At 40.6% G+C, this 21,395-nt stretch overlaps 1 protein-coding gene across 1 annotated transcript in view; it reads left to right on the top strand.

Moving 5' to 3' along the window:
- GRM3 (glutamate metabotropic receptor 3) overlaps positions 1-21,194 on the top strand; it is a gene marked incomplete at both ends in the record, with an annotated part of 45,330 nt that extends 24,136 nt beyond the window's left edge. The window contains 3 exons of the mRNA XM_080623205.1: positions 9,288-10,354; positions 15,292-15,466; positions 21,121-21,194. Of these exons, the coding sequence (XP_080479331.1) occupies positions 9,288-10,354; positions 15,292-15,466; positions 21,121-21,194 (1,316 nt within the window). The remainder of the gene's footprint in view (positions 1-9,287; positions 10,355-15,291; positions 15,467-21,120) is intronic.
- Between the last annotated feature and the right edge of the window lie 201 nt (positions 21,195-21,395).

The raw sequence follows: 21,395 nt of genomic DNA, 5'->3' as shown, positions 1-21,395 counted from the left end.
GGAACAAAACATTAGCAAAAATTATTCTCTGCTCCCAGATTTATCTTTTCTTCCTGCGAGCAGAACAACTTTCAAGTAGTAATAGGGGATTCGGCTTGCATGTTATAGGATAATGCACAACAATAAACACTATGGGAAAAGTGACATGCTACCTTTGCAGCTGGTGTGTGATATGCATGAATAATCCTAAAAGCCAGGAGTTCATATCCTTTATCTCACTATCTTTTTACTGAACTTCACTGTTGTGAGTAGCCCACTTTCATCTCTCAATTGACTGAGTCAGCAGTTGGTCATACATGAGATATACTCTATTAAAAACTGACTCAACCTGTCATTTTAGTAGATGTGCATTTCTAGATGCCACAGTATTATATGGAAATCAGTAGAACGAAATCCACACTCAAACCTTTAGAAAGAAAGGTATGTGGAGGGCTTTACTGAAAACATTAGCTTGAAGATTTCTCCATCAGTGGCCAAAACTCAAGCCAGCCAGTTTCTTTGGCACAGCTCACTTTGTGGTCTAATAACTGGAGAATTGTCAATGGAGAAAACTAACTCCTGAAGACAACCTGATTTAGCCAGGGCCCACCTTTGGAGGTGTATATTTCTCTCCACTGACTATAGGAGCTATATACCAAATATAAACACTTTAATAAAGTTTAGGTTAAAGAAATATAGGCCACTTTTTTCATACACATATATTCACAGAGAAAACCAGAATCTTACACCATAAAACATGTGAAGCATTTACATTTCCAGCTGAAGTCCAAGTCTTCTCTTCCACCAACATATGTCAGATATGCCAAACGCTATAACTAAGCTGCATAATATGCCTGAGCATAAAGAATTCACCATGGAATTGTTTCTTTAATCCAACTCAAAAACAGCTCCTATTTTCCCCACAAAATGTTCAATACATTTGAGCTTCAGTTATTTCAAAACTATGTTTTCCTTAGAATTCACTACTTATGGTTTTATTTTCCTACTGAAATACAATTTCAGTTTGAAAATTACCTCATTATTAGCAATTTGTAGGGTGATTGCTGAGAGTTTTCAGTAGCTTCTTAAGAAAAATAATAGCATAGGGTTGTAACAGTGTTAGGAATAGGTAATACCTTTATTAGACTGCCCACATATCTGGAAAAAGCAGAGAAGCTTTTGGCATAAAATCTCTTTACTGTATCTTGCCTTGCATCTTGATCAGACCTTGTGTTCCTAAACTCTACTTTTAAAGAAACGAACAAGAAACTCCCAGCAGTTACTCTGCAAATGGATAGTAATGAGGCTGTTTGCAAAGTGAAATTGTGTTTCCAGGAGGAAATAAAATCCTGATAATCTGAACTCCGAGCAGAGCTCTTCCTTCGAAATAATTGAAGGTCATATTTATTGAGCACTATTTTTTTTGATGACCTAATGAAAGCTTGTGCACTTCTTCCACCTATAGGCTAGCCTAATAAAAAGTACTGCCTGTTTTATGGGCTTGAAATTTCTTGAATCACAGCTACAGTATTGCTAGCACTAAATAATAGTAGTGCATTATAAGTAATTAAATCTATGTGAGCCTACCTGATCTGGGAGTGTCTTCACATCAAGTTAATTAAGAAATAACAGCCAGAGGGTCTGTTTCATGGTTCATTTGGTTCTGATCTCTAACGGCAAACTATCTAACTAAATTATTCAGAGCACTGTTTGGAAACACCTCTCTAATCCTCAAGTCCCCACAGAGGAGAGGATGTTTTAATCAACTTCCTTTAATATCTTATAACTGAATCTATTCATATTTCCTTCAGGCTGATGGAGAAGGACATCAAAATATTAGTAGGTATTCAACACTTCCTTAGCTATTAGCTGCCATACACAATCTCAGGGTGGAATTAGCACATCATGGAATGCTGCCTCCAAACCAGAAATATTCGTGCCCACGTGACATAACCAAGCCCTTTTCTTAGTCCAAAATTGAATTTTGGCGAAATCAAAGCACAGCTTCAACCTCTGTCATCTGCACCCCAGGTGTACTGAGAAGAGAGGGGTACTGCAAGGCATCAGTTCCAGTGCTGAGGTTAAATGAGAATGTCCCTCACCCAGAAGTCCAAATAGGACACAGGGAACTCATAAACCCAGTACTAACAGAAAGTCTCAACAAAACCCCCAGCTATGAAAGCAATGTTAACTTCCAGCAACGGGCAGATAACTCACCAGCCAACTCATGTTTTCTTCAGACCAAAGCATTGCAAGAGATACCAAAGACCAGCTCAGAAGTTATAGCCCCTGCTCCCGAGATTTTGTGTTGTCACTCTAACAGTGGCCATAACTCTTCATAATGGGAACGGGCTCCCCTTGATTCTGTTTACAAAATAACTAACTGGCCTGAGGGAGGAGTTAGGCAGTTTAAAGTCATGGTTTAATTTCTTTTGTAATTGCAAGTTGATTGCCAGTATAAATTACCTTGCATGCATTTTGCCTCTTGTGCCAGCTGTTTCCTAAAGTGGATAATCTTAAATTAAAAGAATGGTATCAGTTGAAAGGCATAGCTGTGTTGGAATCTTACAAATCATTCATTTCAATTATCAACCTAGCAGACTTCTTAAAAAAAACAAAACCACCTCGGATGCTTTTTCATTTATGTTTGATTTATTGTAAATTTGAACTAGTGCAGCCTTAACCAAAATACATATAATGACTACAAACCATTTATGTGTTTTCTGCCTTCCATCTCTCAAAATCGAAATCTCTTTAGAAATCAGAATTTTCCTTTTAATTCCTTATATTTTGTTAAAACAATGAGAGTGATTTCATCATTTCCTTGATGAAGGTTTGTAACTTAGCATCTAGTTCATCATCCCAAGTCCTAAAGACCATACATATGCCCAAAAGATACACAAGCAAGAGGACAACACGCACCTGAAAATGTAAAGCGCAATGCTCAAGGCAAGAGTTTCCCAGGACAGGCAACTGGGGAGCTCTGTGTTCAGCCAGGCCGAACATAATGACAGGCTCAATGAATTCGTATAAACTTTCAAACCTTTCTTAGTTTATTTTGCCAGCATTCACATTACTTTTCTCCTGGCCTGTTCTCTACAATAGCCTCCGCAGCAGCCACAGCAGGCTGAGCAGACAGCTTGTAAGAGACACCCCTTTGCAGGTACATTGCAGAGAGCTTGTATGAGTTGCTATCACTTAGCACTCCAGCTGTGAGCCTTTCTGTTCCAAATACTGATGATATTCATCTCACTTTACTGCAGATACATAAACTGTAGGTGTATTTTAGCTAGTTACTTTCTATTATTATGGTCAGCAGAAAAAACATAGGTACAGTTCAGCTATCCTAATACCAACTTTGAGGTGAACCCTAGAAATGCCCATCCTCTTTTGTTAAGACGGAAGCTAGGGATAACTAACTCATACGCAGATACCCACATGAAAGATCCATGCAATTATGCCTAAGGAAACATTTCTGTCTCTGACTAGTGCAAATACTGTTGTGGTCTATGGCATGTGTGAATATTTCCTACATAAGCAACTTTCTAACCTGAGAGAGAAACTATTGAGCTGAAAAGAAAATCTGTAGAGATAGATAGGAAAATTGTATTTGTAGAAGACTAATCAGTCTCACTGATTTCTTGCAGGAAAAGAAGCAATACTGCTTACAGAATCACAGAATCACAGAATAGTTAGTGTTGGAAAGGACTTTAAGACCACCTAGTTCCAACCCCCCTGACCTAAACACATCCAGAAACGATGGTGCAGAGGTTAAAAGTGACTACTTGTCTCTGTGAAAACTGATATTTTAAGCCTGTTCATTATTTTTTGATTGTGGAGAGACACAATCTAGTGACACCTCACTCTTAGCTTTCCCTTTGCTAACTTTTAAACTGCCAAATTCAACATCCTTTCTGCCTACCAGGTGTGAAAATAGATGTGTTATGCTGAGACAGAAACAGAAGTGCGTACATCAGGTCTTCATTACTTGGTCTGAATGTTTGGCCAAGCAGGAATAAGTCGCTTTGACCTCAACAAGCCATATCTAGCTAAAAATAAAAGAAAATGAAAATATAAATGCATTCTCAGTATCCTTTGTGATACCATTCAGGAAAAGGCATCATAAATGCAGATGAGCCCACTGGACAAACACACCATATCCTTTTATATTATTATCAAGGCTCTTCCTTACAGGGCTTTAAAAAGACATTGCCCAGGATATGTAACAGGAAGGAGTAGGGGGCATAAAAAAACCCTGTATTTTATCAGTTACATAAATAAATATCTTGTTTTTCAGTCTTCAATCAGAAGTTCAGAGTTTTTGCAGCACCATCTAGTGAGAGTAAGGAGGTTTTACTCAACTTCTCAGAAACTTCAGCCTGTTCTCTCTTTCCATTTGCATTTCTTTTTAATCATGATCTCCTTATAGTCTATTGGCTGGAAGTCTTTGGAGCCAACAAGCTGTTGAAGAAGCTGTCTTTGGTGCACACAATAGTCCCTTTTATATTTCTTTTCGAACTACACAAAATCCCACAGCTTTGCAAACTACCGAGCTGAAAAACTACAGAGCTTTCATCAAGCCTTGTTATTAATGAATTGCCTCCTAGCTAGTGAGCTGTGCCTCTGATCTGTACCTTGTTTTGAAAGAATGCACTCTGCAAGCAAAGAACAGATGAGTGTTTTATCGGATGTGAAGGATGTTCTCATATGGAGGCATACCTGTCATCATTCTTACCAGGAAGTGTTACTGAGGATGTTTTCTGTAAGACTACATCTATGCACTCAGCACTGTGCCAGACACATGCAAAACTCTATGCAAAATATCCTTCCTGGCTGAAAGAAGTTGCTTGCAAACAAAACTCAGTCTGATTCCAAGCCGGTTAAAATGACATCTTTTCCTAGGCTGCACAGTGACTTAAAAGTTTCCCAGTGCCTAATTAGAATGAGAACTGCTTTGTTTTCCTCATTTACACATCCTTGGTTAAAAAATCCTGGGGCATTTTTCAACCAGCTGAGCCAATGTGTGGAATCAGAAGCTTTCTTAAAACAATGTTTCAGCCCAATAAGAAAAATTTTGCCAAATAAGAAAATAAGAACATTCTGATTTCTTTCATGTCATCAAGACCTGTACATCACAATGTACTGACTCCAAAAATAAGAAAAATTTCCAAATGAAAGTAACTTATCTGCTTCTAACATCACAAAAGCACATACTTGCAAGCTATGTCATTGTTGGAAAAGATGATCCCACTGTAGGAAAATGGAAACAAAATTACTTAATTCACTATATAAAAGCTCTGATATTATTTTATGTTCTTATCCATATCTGCTACTAAAGCAGTCTTAAATCTACAGTCTTTCCTCTCTTATCTGAAGCTGGAGGAGTTTGTCCTGTACTTACACAATGGCATCTTCTCCTCCGATAGGATTTCTTCAGTGAGCTGTCAGAGGTGGGCTGCTTGCACCATGGCTCCATAGGTTTGTCTTCCGCCGCATAGCTGAACATCTCTCCTGTTCTCATAAATGTCACTGCAGTTGCATCTTTATTGCTGAGCTGCTGCAAGCTGGAGCACAAAACACTACTGATTTATCTTTAAGTCATTTTTAATTATCCTTTTGTTTCCTTGATAACTTCTTTTATAGAATTTCCCTTGGATAACTGCTTTGGATAAGGATAATTTATTTCATGAAGTGCAAATGGTGAACTAGATTCAAAGATGTTGCTCAAAGGAGACAAAGTTTGTTTGTTTGTTTGAAAACTCAGATAGTTTTCAGTTAACAGCATGGGTAGACCCATGTCCCTCATCATGGTGTTGGTCAGTGAGAAGAAGAACATGAGCCAGCAGTGTGCACTTGCATCCCAGAAAGCCAACCGTGTCCTGAGCTGCATCAAAAGGACCGTGACCAGCAGGTCAAAGGAGGTGATCCTGCCCCTCTACTCTGCTCTCGGAAGACCTCGCTTGCAGTATTGTGTGCAGTTCTGGTGTCCTCAACATAAAAAGGACATGGAACTGTTGGAACAAGTCCAGAGGAGGGCCACGAGGATGATCAGGGGACTGGAGCACCTCCTGTATGAAGAGAGGCTGAGAAAGTTGGGGCTGTTCAGCCTGGAGAAGAGAAGGCTGCGTGGAGACCTCATAGCAGCCTTCCAGTATCTGAAGGGGGCCTACAAGGATGCTGTGGAGGGACTATTCGTCAGGGACTGTGTGGTGGTAGTACAAGGGATGACGGATTCAAACTTAAACAAGGGAAGTTCAGGTAAGATATTAGGCAGAAGTTCTTCCCTGTGAGGGTGCTGAGGCACTGGCACAGGGTGCCCAAAGAAGCTGTGGCTGCCCCATCCCTGGCAGTGTTCGAGGCCAGGTTGGACGGGGCTTGGAGCAACCTGCTCTAGTGGAAGGTGTCCCTGCCCATGGCAGGAATGGAACTGGATGAGCTTTAGGGTCCTTCCAAACCAAACCGTTCTGTGATCCTATCTCCTAAGAGATGAATCCAAAACAGTTTAGCTATCACTCTGAAATAGACCTTCCAGAACTACCCGTTATAAAGATTGTAGGTTTACTCTCAAACGGAAATGTAACTTCAAAAAAATTCTCAGTGTCTTAGGACATACACTCACATCATCTCTGGGAAAATCTCCTATCACTACACCAAAATTATTCTTTTTACTCTGAAACAGAAAATCCTTTTTTATTATGACACTATATTCTTGCCTGTGAGCATCTTATTTTTATTATTATGATTGCATCATATTTTCTGAAAACATGACTTTTTGGCAGCAGCTCTACAGGATCTAGAATATGTTAGTAAATATCAGTTAAAATGCCTTAGTGATTTTGTATGTAATCAGTGGTCATATTAATTGCTACCACCAATGGGCTCATTAGTAGGCTTTGGCTCACTATACTTACAATTTAGTCCATCATTATTTTGCTAAATGATTTTATTCTCTCCATCTGAAGGACTGTGATTTATTTTCTTCTATCAGCAGACACAAAAAAATGAATGTTTCAAGCTACAAGCTGTGGTTGACTTCAAACATATTGTCCTACAAAAGTCTTTCCTTCGTATTTGTAGAGTGGGAACAGCCTCACATAAGGCAACATATACATGAGCTTCAAGCTAACTATACATAAGATTACCTACTTTGCTTTCTGGACTTACCTGCAAAGTCCAAGGCAAATACTTTGCTCTATTGAAATGATAAATGTTCTATTAGAACTGAGAAGATGCTAAACATGTCACACAGGGAGAACCCTTTCCTGAGAAATGCCGGTATTCCTGATCCTCACATAACTTGCACTGGGGTGCTCATGCACTTGAAGCTATGCACTTCATGCAACCAGTCTGTAGTTTGTCTTGCTTACTTGCAGCTCCTTTGGTATCAGAAGTCACAGGCTTTCAGCACACCTCAGGAGCTGGCCTGTATAACACTGAAGTGAATAAATTGGCTGTTAAAACTGGGCTGCTGTGTTAACAGCTTCTACAATCTATATAAGTATTATGAATAATGAAGTAAGACACTGGCAATGACAACGCATTATTGAAGAGCTGTTAAGTGCTGCACTATGATTTCATTTTAATGCTGCTCCTGAATGAGAGAGCTTGCATGCCTGTACATGAAGAAGAGGAGAGAGAAGGAAAGTTGCTTAATATTCTTCTTATCGACCTATACTGTTAATTTATCCACTTGTTTAATGTACAGCATGCTATTTCCAGAAGGATTGGACATTTTGGGGGGTATTATGCTGCTTTTAATTTTTGTGCACTCGGAGGTCTTGTGGGGCTACACAGTAGTACCACTAGATGCCAACAGTGAAGAACAAGAGCAAAAAGTCCTCTTACACTTCTTGGATTACGAAGACCTAATCTGTAATCCTGCAAACCAAGGCTGTCTATCACCGTGGTTGACACAGGGGAGGTGCTAAAGTGCAGGAGAGGGTAAGGATAAGAATAGACAGCATCTTGTCTTAAACCAGGATGATACTATAACCCAGAAGAGACTATAGGTGGGTGTAAAGTATCTTCCAACCTTACCCTAAGACAAGAAGAATGTTGGGAAAGAAATATACTTCAAATCCAACACTTGAGGCTTCTGTACTAAAAACAACTGTCCCTTTTACTGACCTTAGTGGGAGTACTGCAAAATAAGGCAACACTGCAGGAATAAAGGTGGAAGTATTTGGACTCAGTGTTTTATAGAAGCTGAATAAATCTATTGCAAGAAATCCAGAGTATCTGGAGGTTGAAGTGGCGGAAGATATTACATCCTTATACGATATTGCTCATGCTCAAGCACAGCATAGGCACAGATGCAGGGAAAGAGATTTATTCTAGCAATGACAGTGGAACCACATGTGTAACCAAAGACACTGGGGAATGAAATCACCTTTATTGCTCATCAATGCAAAAAAAAAACCCTTTTGCTTCCTGCCTATAAAGCTGTTCACCTTTGATGTTGCAGTAAGTGACCAATAAATCACATGGTAAATGCAATATTCTCCTACATTTTTAATATTTCTTCATTCCCTGCATGAATGGAAAAAAAAAAACAAACCAGCTCTCCAGAGTTTACCAGTTGGAAGTGCTGCAATATTGATTTCACAGAAAGTCACAGATACTGTTTGTGTTTTTTTATAGCTACTCCCCAAACTAGATATAGGACCAAAGCAGCACATGCTGAGAACCTCAGACCAGAAAAGAAATATCAGGAAATAGTAAAATTGGAGCAAAATAGATGGGATTCAAAACTTCCTACAACACAGGGAGAAGTGAAAAATGTATAGTAAACAATCACTGAAGACTTCATGGCTACTTCTCCTTCATCTTCAGAATGAATCCTCTATTCAACTGCATTCTGGACTGTTGGCCTCAAAACTGCTATTCATTGATCTGACCATTTAAATTTCCTTACCTTGTGACAGCTGAATTTCACCAAATAATGTTGAGTCTCAGTTAGAAGCAAACCTCTTCCTTTCAAATGAAAATGTAAAAGGTAGCAGTAGTGCATAATGCGGGGGAATAATTGGAGAATTCATCTCTATCCAGAGCAAAAAAAAGCAAGGACTTCAGTAATCTAACACTTACAAATGTACCTCATGCAGTAAAGTGAAAGAGTTCTATTATCTGAGGGTTTTTCTTCCAAATTCATAAATGAGACAGATAGGGACCTCTCAACTTACCTGTTGGCACTTGAATTGGATTCTCTAAGCTGTCAGGTGTCTGTGCCTGCCAAACGGATGAAAAATGTCATCTGCAGCTTTGATAATAACATTCTCTATTTCTTTTTCTTTCTTTCTTTTCCACAGCTCCATTCAACCCCCCCAGTGATGCTGACAGTATGGTCAAATTTGATGCCTTTGGAGATGGTATTGGACGTTACAACGTGTTCAATTTCCAGTACACTGGAGGCAGATACTCCTATGTGAAAGTTGGTCACTGGGCAGAAACTTTGTCACTTGAAGTGGACAATATCCACTGGTCCAGGAGCTCTGTTCCTGTCTCCCAGTGCAGTGACCCCTGTGCTCCAAACGAGATGAAGAATATGCAACCAGGAGATGTCTGCTGCTGGATTTGTATTCCCTGTGAAATCTATGAGTACCTGGCTGATGAATTCACTTGTGCAGACTGTGGGCCTGGAAAATGGCCCACAGCTGACCTGACTGGCTGTTACGACCTACCAGAAGACTATATCAAGTGGGAAGATGCTTGGGCAATAGGTCCTGTGACAATTGCATGCCTGGGCTTTATTTGTACTTTTATGGTCATTGCAGTGTTCATCAAGCACAACAATACTCCCCTGGTCAAAGCCTCTGGCCGTGAACTGTGCTACATATTGCTCTTTGGGGTCTTCTTGTCTTACAGCATGACTTTCTTCTTCATAGCCAAACCTTCTCCAGCTATCTGCACCCTGCGTCGCTTGGGGCTAGGAAGTTCCTTTGCTGTCTGCTACTCTGCCCTTCTGACAAAGACGAACTGCATAGCCAGAATATTTGATGGTGTAAAGAACGGTGCTCAAAGGCCTAAATTCATCAGCCCCAGCTCTCAGGTCTTCATCTGCCTGAGTCTCATTTTGGTACAGATTGTGGTAGTGTCCGTGTGGCTTATCTTGGAGGCCCCTGGCACCAGGCGGTACACTCTTCCTGAGAAGAGAGAGACTGTCATATTGAAATGCAATGTCAGAGATTCCAGTATGTTAATCTCCTTAACATATGATGTAATCCTCGTAGTCTTATGCACGGTATATGCCTTCAAAACAAGGAAATGTCCAGAGAACTTCAACGAAGCCAAGTTTATCGGTTTCACAATGTACACAACGTGCATCATTTGGCTGGCCTTTCTCCCCATATTTTATGTGACATCCAGTGACTACAGAGTAAGTCTTTGGATCTCTGTTTCCATAAATCATGTGCAGCACTTAAGAGGATTGTGTTTACATTCACTAAAAGCTTCTTTTGTTTCTTTTTTCTCTTGGATCCCTTGCAAACAAGGCATATTAATGTCCACCTAAGGATATTACCAAGCTGTAGTTTATTTCTAAGATGGTCTCATTTCAAACTAAGCACGTGCAGTTAGAGGTGGAAGGGATTAGTGCTACCAGCCTGATTGTGATAGAGGTATAGAGTATGGATTAAGTATTCGTATTGGTACATCAGTATGTGAAGTCATGGTCCTAACAAAAAAAAAACTAGTAGATCATGAGCTAGAATGAGTCACAATAAGTTATTTGGTAGAGGTGGGCTTTAAATTAAAAGCTTAACTAACTAGCTTCCTTCTGCAAAAGAATCTGCCACTCAAACATGATATTTTCTTCCAAATAAAAAAGAATTTCAAAATTTCCTATTAAACAGGGTTGTTTAAAAAATAAAAATCCAACAAATGTTATGTTTGAATATAGAAATTTTTATTCTTTCTATACTTTGTAAGGGATGAAACACACACCCCACTGAGCAGAAAGAATTAGTCACCTTCACCAACCAACTTAAAAAATACTAAATTGTTTAAATTGTCACATAATGTTGCAAAGATTCAAGTTCAAAAAACCAATTTTTTTTGACAGAAGTAAATTGTCTCAGAAAAAGATTCAGATCTGCTCCACTGGAAGTCTCATGGTTATTATCAAGTGAGAAGTGACTGCTGGACTTGGTCCTTACTGCAGTTTGCAGTGAATTAATTCAACTTTTCGCCCAGAAGAAAGGTAGATTAGTTTAGGGTCGTATTATTACCAGTAGTACGTACATGAAGTAGCATGTAAAACTGTGGAGCTAGTAACACCTCTTAACATACTTTTGGCATGACGACCCTGGAACAGCATGTTTAGTACTATTTTTCTCAGCTTAGGAAAGGTACTGAGAACCTGCAGAAAACAAGGATAGATAACAAACGATGCAGTAAGACACGCAAAGTGACAGTAAAAGAGCTAAATATATTCAGTCTAGACAAGACTAAACCCAGGGAGACATGATCACAGACTATAAATAATTTCAAGGCAACAAAAAGAGAGAAAGGGATTATCCAGTCTCAGGAGAAGTTAGAATGGCGAGCAATGGATTGAAGATAATGAAGGAAAAGTTTAAGGAAGGCACTGGGGAACAGCTCTGGACACCCAAAGTAATCAGGAAGATGGACACAGAGGGTAATATCAATGCAGACAGTCACGTGAATGGGCAGCACAGACATTAATGCTCAAGAGGAACATGACTTGACTCCTCAAACAACATTTAGAGCCTTATCTCCTGAGTGGGATTTTCAAGACTGGCTGGGGTTAAACCACAACAGTCCTTTGTGTCACCCAGCATGGGGCACAGAGGTGATTCAGATGAATGCAGACCTGACCAGAGCGTGTAAACCCAAATCTGCTATAAGGAATTAACCACAGCTGGCATCAAAGTACCACACAGCTGCTTGATCACTCACCTCACTGGGATGGGGATGATAATCAGAAAAAGGTAAAAAGCTTACCTTGAGATAAGAACAGTTTAATAATTGAGATAAAGTAAAATACAGTAATAATTGTGATTAAAAGGGAGATAGCAAAAAGAGAAAGAGACACAAAACTCAAGAAAAACGTGATTCACAATGTGATTGCTCACCACACACTGACTGATGCCTAGCCAGTTACCAAGCAGCAACTGGCCCCCTTCGCAGCCAACTCTCCTCAGTTTATATACTGAGAATGACATCATATTGTATGGAATATCTCTTTGTTCAGTCTGGGTAAGCTGTCCTGGTTGTGTCCCCTCCCAACCTCTTGTGCACCCACAGCCTCCTTGCTAGCAGGGCATGAGAAAAGTCCTTGACTTAGTGTAAGCAACAACTAAAACATTGGTGCCTTATCAGCATTATTCTCACATTAAATCCAAACCACAGAATCATACCAGCTACTATAAAGAAAGTTAACTCTATCCCAGACAAAAACAGGACACTTCATCAGTTCCTCAGTTCCCTATTTTAGGAAGTTGACTTCACTGTACTCCTGCATTGCCTCTGCTGTGCTGTGTTGTCGGTCCATTAGGTATCAGGATGGTTGAACTGCCCCAAGAAGATGAGGGCCTCCTAACATGAGACTTCTTCCAGTTGTCTGAAAAATACCTCTTCTATTTCTTCCTGATCATATAGTCTGCAGTAAACACCCACTACAGTGTTGTTCCTTTAGATTTGCTCTCTAATCCTGACCCATAATACATCAGCTGGCTCAAGACTTATTGATGGCCAGAGCTCCATTCACTGCATTACTCTCCCACACAGAGTGCAACTCCCTCTCCTGTTAGGGGATTGCACTTTATGTGCAGTACCAAGGTACTGACCTATGCTATAATTGAAGCTGTCTAAGTAAAACAGGAGCCATCTCTCTGCTGCCACAAGTCACACACTTCCAGCCTTCATCACTGTGGGACTCTCCATTTCTAAGCTCAACAAACAGGCTGCCTAGTTCTTCTCTAGTACAGACCAGGCTCTTGTACCTGCAGAGTGTCAAAGAAGATCTATTCCACCTTGTTCTCATTGTGTCTGATGCTTCAAAATCTTCTGAACTCTTCCCATAGCTCCTTAACTCGACAACAGAAATCCTCCACATCTCCTGCAAAAAAGTCCCCCAGTCTCTCTTAAGCATTCCTGAAAGCCCAGAGATGCAGAGCTGCATCCTCCCTCAAGAGTTTAGTCTGATAATTCTGATATGCCAGGGATAGTTGCCCTTGCTGGCACTGGGGACCATGCCCTGTGACATCGCCCTTGCTCTGTACACAAACACAGCCTTCAGCAAAGTTTATAGCCTTCTTCTGTACATATTTCTTCATGCTGCTGAACTACTAGATGCCCAGCACCTACAGTAGTCCCTTTCCAGCACCTGCAACAAGAGTGGCCAACCTTACTTTATCAAGAGTCAGTTCACGCAACAGCTCCGAGTTGGTCAAAAACAGCTGACAGAGCTCCTTAGGAGCTGGAGGAGGTTGCTAAAAGTCACAGCCTCCTGCAGCAGTCCTCTCACGGCAGTAGTAAGGCAACCTGATGTTACTTGAAGTGTTCCCAGGAGTCCTCCAGTGGTCCCAGAAGGTCTAGAGGAGCACAAAGCACAGGCCAGAGATTGCTCTGCAAACTGTTGCATTTGGTGGTTGACTTTTAGCTGCTTGTCAAAAAATGAAGAAGAGCTCATAGAAAAGATAAGTTTCTCTGATGCCATTGACTTTCATGCAGATTCACATTGGTTTCAGAATCAAAGATATGATGAACCTGATATAATTAAATAAGCACGCATGACATAAATTCACAGCAGTCTGAATATCAAGCATGTTTAAGGGAATTTTCAACCTGATCACCTTAGACAAAATCTTAAGTCAGTGTCAGTGAGGTCAGGTTACACATTGAACCACTGAAGTGACCTGGGTTAAAAGGAACCCTGTGGGATGCAGCTATTTTTAACCCAAACCATTTCATTGATTGAGTGTATAATTATATCAGCACAGCTGAGCTGCTCCACGCAGCAAACACCCCAACAGAGCAGAGTGGGGAGGAAGGCTTTGTTGGTGAAGAGAACCTACCTAGAAACTACTACCTTCATTTATTCTTGTTTTGTAAGAAAACTCCCAGTCTTGTTATACCTGTAGAGTGCCCAGTTCAATACCTACCACAGACTGCTGCAGAGCCCTGTGGGCAAAATGCAGAGGAGTGATGGAGAACATGCAGCTGGAAGCATAAGGTGTTCCTTTCTTGTGTTTTCCCTGTAGGGTTTTCCATGTTCATTCACCCTGAGAAACCTGAGTACCTTTTCATAGTGTTTGTCACATCTACCTTGCGTAAAGAGTGATTATTATATGGCCACATTAATTACACTCACTGCTGACAAAGCACTTGGTGCTCAGTATATATATATAAACCAACAAAGTCTATTTCCTACTCTGTTTTTCATTTTGCACAATTACTTCTGACAAGGAGATAGGAGAAGCTTTCCCATGGAAAAAGGATAATCTCCAAGGACTGCAGGATTGTAACTAAGGAAAAATGAGCCATGGATGTATAATCATTCACATCAAGCCGCAGAGTTTAAAAGCAGTTTAATTCAACATCTTAATTAAGGAACCTGCTTGGAAGAAAAGAATATAAACCGAAAAAGAGGCAGTAAACTGGCATCTAGTTATACCATTGAACAGTAAGGAAGAAAGAGTGCCAGCAAAGTTACTAACAAATGCCCCATGGCAACTACTCTAAAAGCCCTGTAGCCTTACAAACAATTTATTTCTGAGCCCGAAAAACATCTGTTCAAAGTCAGGGCATCTTTCAGACCTAGTCTGACAAATGTCACCAGCTCTTACTCCAAATCACACCTATATTTCTGCAAAGAATTCTTCAAGTTCTCTGATTAGGATTGAGGCTGGAGACTAAACTTGTTTTCAAACGGATGCTTTGCATGAGACATCAAATGTAAACCCACATAAAACACTGTATGTGCAAGCTGGTTTCCACTGCAGTCAAAATGTCTTTGCTCAGACAGATGCTGCAGAGGATTTCTTGATCAATTTGGAAATCAAGGACATGAGACATGAGAGAGCAGAACGATGATTTCTGTACTAAAATGAGGAAGAACAGAGTCAATCTCGCATTGCTATGCACAGACATGAGCACCATCAGCACCATGCACCTCACTCATATGGTCCCAGGGTTGCAGAAGATAAGGAAGAGTCAGATGTTCAGACCAGCCTGCCCCAGTGCAAACCCCCGGGGCTGTGTTTCCTACTGTTGTATGATAATGCTTCTAATATTCTGCATTCCAGAACCTTCCATACTGAAACACAGTGCTTTGCGCCCACTCTCTCCTAGGTACAAACCACCACCATGTGCATCTCTGTGAGTCTGAGCGGCTTTGTTGTGCTGGGCTGCTTGTTCGCCCCCAAGGTGCACATCATCCTCTTCCAGCCCCAGAAGAACGTGGTCACTCACAGGCTCCATCTCAACAGGTTCAGTGTCAGTGGGACCGGGACCACTTACTCCCAGTGTAAGTAACCTTTCTGTAAGGATGTGGGTTTACATAAAGACAAGGTGGGTTTATTACCTGTCACAGAAAGACCTTTATAGACTGAACTATGCACCCTGTGGAAGCATCACTCCGTTTGTGTCTGGAGAGAAAAACCCATCTCTGTCCTATGGGAATCGGCTCAGAGCCTGCCCTGAAGCTCACTGAAGTCAGCAGAAAGCTTTCGGCAGGCTCTCACTCCAGCTTGCACAGAGCAGGCTGCCTGTAGCTTGCTGTCATTTGCAACAGAGACAGGACAGATTGCCCTGGAGTATTCCTGTCAAAGTGACACGCTGGCAGGACCTGGGTCACAATGCGGCATGCTCTCAATGGCTGTTGTCGCCTGCATTATAAGTAAAGGCTCCAAGACTGCAGCAAATGCGTGCAAGGAATGTCATAAACTGTACCTGTATGTAGAATGTGAGCAATACCTATTGTAAGTCCCAAAGCCATGAGAAGCAATCAGTGCTCTGTTGCAAGAATAGCTCATCTGCTCTGCTCCCTCTTTTCCTTCATCTTCAGTCTCTTCATCCCAAGCAGATTCACACCTGTGATTCTGTTTTGAAGCTGTTACTCCTTTTCTGGGTGAGTTGCTCAGAGACTTTTTTGGATAAAAAAAAGAAGTAGGTTACCTATATGTTTGTTGTTCTTTCTCTTTGTCAAGCTTAACTAGTCAAGGATGGGAGCACGCAGCACCTTGTTCACAGAGTTCTGTGGACAGCATGTTTGACCTGGAAAAGCTAATTGAAAAGCTAATTATACACCTATAACGAGGCAAGGACTAAGAAACAGAGGAAAGGGGGGACACAGAGCAAGGCTTGCCAGCAAGTTCACACTAACCTAGCCTCAGGTTTTTGAGTACTAAAACCTACATTTTAAAATTGGCTGGAAACCTTTGGCACTCCAGATTTCAGAGAGAACATGGCAGGAACTTGGGACCCTGCTGTGTATCACATTGTCAGGGATAAGGAGGTAAAGAGATCCCAGCTACCTCTGGCTCTCTCACTCCAAGCTATATTGTGTACGAATGTCCAGGGTCCCTTAACAACAGAGCAGTCATGTGTCTCTACACGTCCTCCATTTCACCGGTCAGGACAGCATCCAGCCCCAACACCAGAAACTGAAATCTCCTTGATATTTTGGGAAATTTAAACCAAGAGAGATCAGATGGCACTAAGTGCTCAGAGTGCTGAGCACCCCCAAAAGACCAGTGGATTCCCAATAGCCTTTAGAAGTTTGGTCTCTTGACAAAACAGTAAATCCCATGAGGTTATTTTCATCCCAAATGAATTTTGTACAAGTGGTATTTTCAAGGTTTTTTGTTATCTCATAATATGGAATAAGCTCAGCCAGAAACAATCTTTATTCACAGATACTTTTTTATAGGATTACATTTTGGAATTGGGGGGGTTTATTATAATGGCTGGATAATACATGTATGTGTTCACGCATGCATCCAACTGAAAGACAACCTGCATGCACATTTTTACATTAAAAGCCTGCTTTTTCAGGTTTATGAATAGCTTTAAGGCATTAAAGAAAGCATAAAAATCCAGGCTTAAAATCTTTTGCCACCTCATTGTTTAAAAGGGTGGCTGCAGTCTTTTACTGCTTGCACCTAGCTGCATAAGGGCTGCTCATCTTTCTTGGTCTTTCCGGACCATGGCAAAACATGGACCTGGAAGTAGGACTGATAGGTCCAACACTTACAGTGGAAAAAGCCCTATAGTTGCCATCTGGGATGATTATTTGGGAAAATAACACTGAGCGTCTATCAGAATGCAAATATTTTTAAGAAGGAAAATTTTTCCTTACTCCATTCCGTCTATTTGTAAATTATTTTAAATACATTTTCTTTTTCTTTTTCTTAGCTGTTTCATCATTTAGAAAACTCAAAAAAATGGTTGTCATCCATATTGATTCTAATCCATGCCTTAAATATTCCTCTCCTCAGTCCTGGGGCTGTCGGCTTGTTTTTATTTTGGTCTTGATGGTGTTTTCATCATTCAGAAACTGCTTAATATGAAACTGATCAAAATTAGCTTCAGGGCATCCTGGTAACAGCAACATCCAAAGAGCTAATTCTTGTTCATTATCATAGAAGACAGGAGTACCCAATTTGCTTGAATGGGCAGTGTGTTTCTTATCTCTACGGATTCCCACCTCCATTGCATCTCAGGGCTGTCATTACCTCTTCATCAGTCATTAATGCCACGAGCATAGTGGGTTCATGAACAGCAAGTGACTCACAGGCAGTTTTTAACACAGTTCCTTGAACAGTAAAAACTGGTCAAACAGTATGAGAAAAGGTAAGTGACACTCGTGATGCTCTTGGGTAGGGTTAAGTGTTAGCTCTAAGTGTGTATTGCAACTACATCCTTAAACTGAGCAGCGCTTAGGGGACCCTGAGTCAGTGGTCAGCCATATAAGCTGCAGTGTAGTAGTGGTCATGAGAGCTAAACTGAGCACCTTATGTAGTCTGAATACAGCTCCTTTTCTTTGCTACGTGCTCTGCAGGGAGCACATAGTGAGGTGAATACTTGACTGCTAAGTGAGGAAGTGGCTTAGAGTCATTGAGCTTTGATCATTTTGACAGCTGAAGTCTAGACTGCAAAGGAATACAGATTTAAGTTGAAGAGAGGCAGAACATATGTGTACCTGGGTATATGACATATTTGAAATGTATACATCCATACACATTTATTTGAATCTGAAAATTCATGTTTGGCAGAGTGCTGCATGAATTCTACTTCCCCTGCAGAGTTTCCCCCATTGGGATGTTCTCCAGTTTTTCTGTGGCCTGTTTTATGGGCTCATGGTCAGCATTCATAAAACTTCCCAGAGAATGCAGTACTGATTTAAGCACATACATGATTCAGGCTGAGTTTTACCTCCAAAAGATGTCATTCATCCAAGTCAAATCCACATGGAGAGCTGCACACAGATTTGAGCTCCTCCAGGGGTCAGAAAAAGAACAGAATCTACTGTTATAGTCAGGATGGTAAATTTTGTCTCTCAAAATTTATTCTCCCAGCCCTTGTTCCAAACCAGCCTGATTTTATACATGATTTTATACATGATTAACTCATAGTTGTTGGACTGTGAGCACAAGTAGAGAAGTGGCACACAAACAGTGGGTTTGAATCTGCCTGTTCCTGACTATGTAGGCATGATGCAAGGTGCCCATGGCAGGGCTGGGCTCTTGCATTTTACCTCTGGTTCTTTGCCTTGGATTATCTAATCAAAATGAGGGACAGCCAGGAAAGAAGAGATCAGAAGAACGAATTCCAGCCAAATCAAGGCTTCTGGTCGTGTCACACTTTTGTCGTTGGCCTCAACACAAGGCAAAATGGATGTGAAGTGTCTCTAGCAGATACAGCAATATTTCAGGAAACCCCTTGGCTGTTGCTATAAGACACAATATGAAACTCAGAACCCTGCAGGGCCAGCAATTAACACTGCTGAGGTTTCTAAGGAAAAACACAATCATGGGTTGCCCAGGGAAGTTGTGAATGCTCCATCCCTGGTGGTGTTCAAGGCCAGGTTGGACAGAGCCTTGGGTGGCATGGTTTAGTGTGAGGTGTCCCTGCCCATGGCAGGGGGTTGGAATTAGATGATCGATCTTAAGGTCCTTTCCAACCCTAACTATTCTGTGATTCTATGATTTGTACTGTCTCAGAGAGAGCTGGACACTCAGTGTGAACATTTTACTCCACACAGCAGAGTTAACTGCGTCTCTGCACTACAAGAGAGATGTGTGCTGTGAAGGAAGGCTGGGAACTCAAAAGCCAAAGCCACTCATTCCTCCCCTATCACCATACTTCTCTGCCCAACTTGAACACTCTCCTGACCCAGTTTATGGCAGTATTTGAGCTATTCATGCTTTTCAACGTGTTGAACTTCAAAAAAACCCTGACGCTAAAAAAATTGTGGGTGGGTGACCGATGTTCACAGAAACAAAATGCTTTTGCCTGTAGTCACACTGCAGCAGAACAAGGATTTGAATCAGGTTTCCTAAGCAGCACTGATTTTTCTATTTGTCAACAATAAGCAGAAATCAGACTATGAACAATAATAAAAATTATATAATATGGCACACATCAATGTGTTGCCATATTATAGCCAATTAAAAACTGAATACAAAACCTGATAGTTCATTTTCACAAAATCATAGATGCCCTGTGACCTTTTACCTACAAGGACTGCTTTCAGGTATGTGACTCACAATACATATCCAGGTTGTGAGAGATCAATCTGTATCAACCTGATACGGAGCAGGGGCTCATTCTTAGCTCTTCTATTATCAGGAATATGTCCTGCCCTATGAGTAGTAGGTTAGTCCAATAGGTGCCTCTATATTTCTTTTATTAAAGCAGTTCTGTTTTCCATTAAATATTTATTCAGTCAATGAAAGAATTAGAAATAGTTGCTTATTTGAAGAAATAATGCTTTGTTCTGAAAATGGTGCTAAGCACCTTTAAAGAACCAGTCTGCAACTGAGAGTGTAGCCACTTTTGGAAGGTTGAGCATGCCCTTGTCAGCTGCATAAATTGCTTTTTACACTGGATGATTGAGTTTACCAAGTCAGTGCTTGCTGGGTGTTTTCTTTGATGAAGGCATCACATTTATCTGGGTCAGTGTTATCATTAACCTAATGTATCTTTCAAAAAACAGCTTTATGGTGCCATGAGCAGAGATGTCACAGAGTATCTGAAAACACATTCTTGATGCCTAGTGGATAATTTTAACAAAGATGGACAAACCAGCTCTCTTCTAAATTAAAGTCCACAAGGCTCTAGCAGTATGGTAATATATCCTTCAGTCAAAATACAAATACACTTAGGAACAGATTCTGATACTCAGATTCAATTGCTGTATCCTTGAAGCCGTGATAACCTGTGGTATAAAATATTAGGCAATGTAGACAAGGATATCAGAATCTGGGCCTCACATCTGGATGCGCATTGAATCCCAATCCAGAGATCCTAGAAATGGAGGGTGTTGTGGCCAGAAAATATTCTGGGATTAGGTGAGAAATAATATTGCTTTCAAATCCAGTTAATTCAAAAATCTCTTCACTTCATCTAACATGTACTTATAATTCTTGTACTTTAAATTAAAAATTAGATTAACACACAGTCTTAATATGCAGAGATGGATCCTCTCCTGGATTTAAAAATGCATACATTTTATTTTGGGAATGTCCACTGCAGCTATAGGAAAGCTCAAAGGATCAGACCTTAGCATTTGCTGTTAATAAAACACAAAAGATCCAGAAATTCACTTTATTCTACAGGGATACCTCAGCACCGCTCTATTAATATACACTACCATGCAAAGTGCTACAAAGTGAGACCCAGTGGTGCAGTATCATCAAACGAAAATTCATATATTCTATTCAGACACTTCTTGGAGAAGCTTAGTCACCCAAAGGGCTCTCAATGGTCAGCAAAGAGAAATCAGGTTCCTCCAGAGGATACTGAACTGTCTTGTACCTCCAGCAGCTCAACTGCTGACACTGTCGTCTTGGTTAAAATTGAGTGAGATGCTCCAAAGCAACATAAATTCTTACCCTGTGTCTTGTAATTTATTGCTGTCCTGAAGTTAGCTGATTTTCCCCTCTCTTTCTCTTTCAGCATCTGCTAGTATGTACGTACCAACCGTCTGCAATGGAAGGGAAGTTCTGGACTCCACCACTTCATCTCTGTGATTGTGACTTGCGGTTCAGTTCTTGAGGTTTTAGACTGTTAGGCAAAATTTTGCACATGTTGTGCACTTTGGAAAACACCAGAAAACAGAAGAAATCAAAACAAATTAGTACCTTTTTTTAGAAACAGTGTAATAAATTATTTTTGAGGATTGTACAGTATATAGTGATGTTCTGGAACTTTTTAGACTGATTTTAGCCTTT

Source organism: Psittacula echo, assembly GCF_963264785.1.
Source record: "Psittacula echo genome assembly, chromosome: 1".
In the NCBI taxonomy this organism is placed as follows: domain Eukaryota; kingdom Metazoa; phylum Chordata; class Aves; order Psittaciformes; family Psittacidae; genus Psittacula; species Psittacula echo.
Note: the sequence above shows the minus strand (reverse complement) of the source record. Positions and strands in the feature narration are given on the sequence as shown.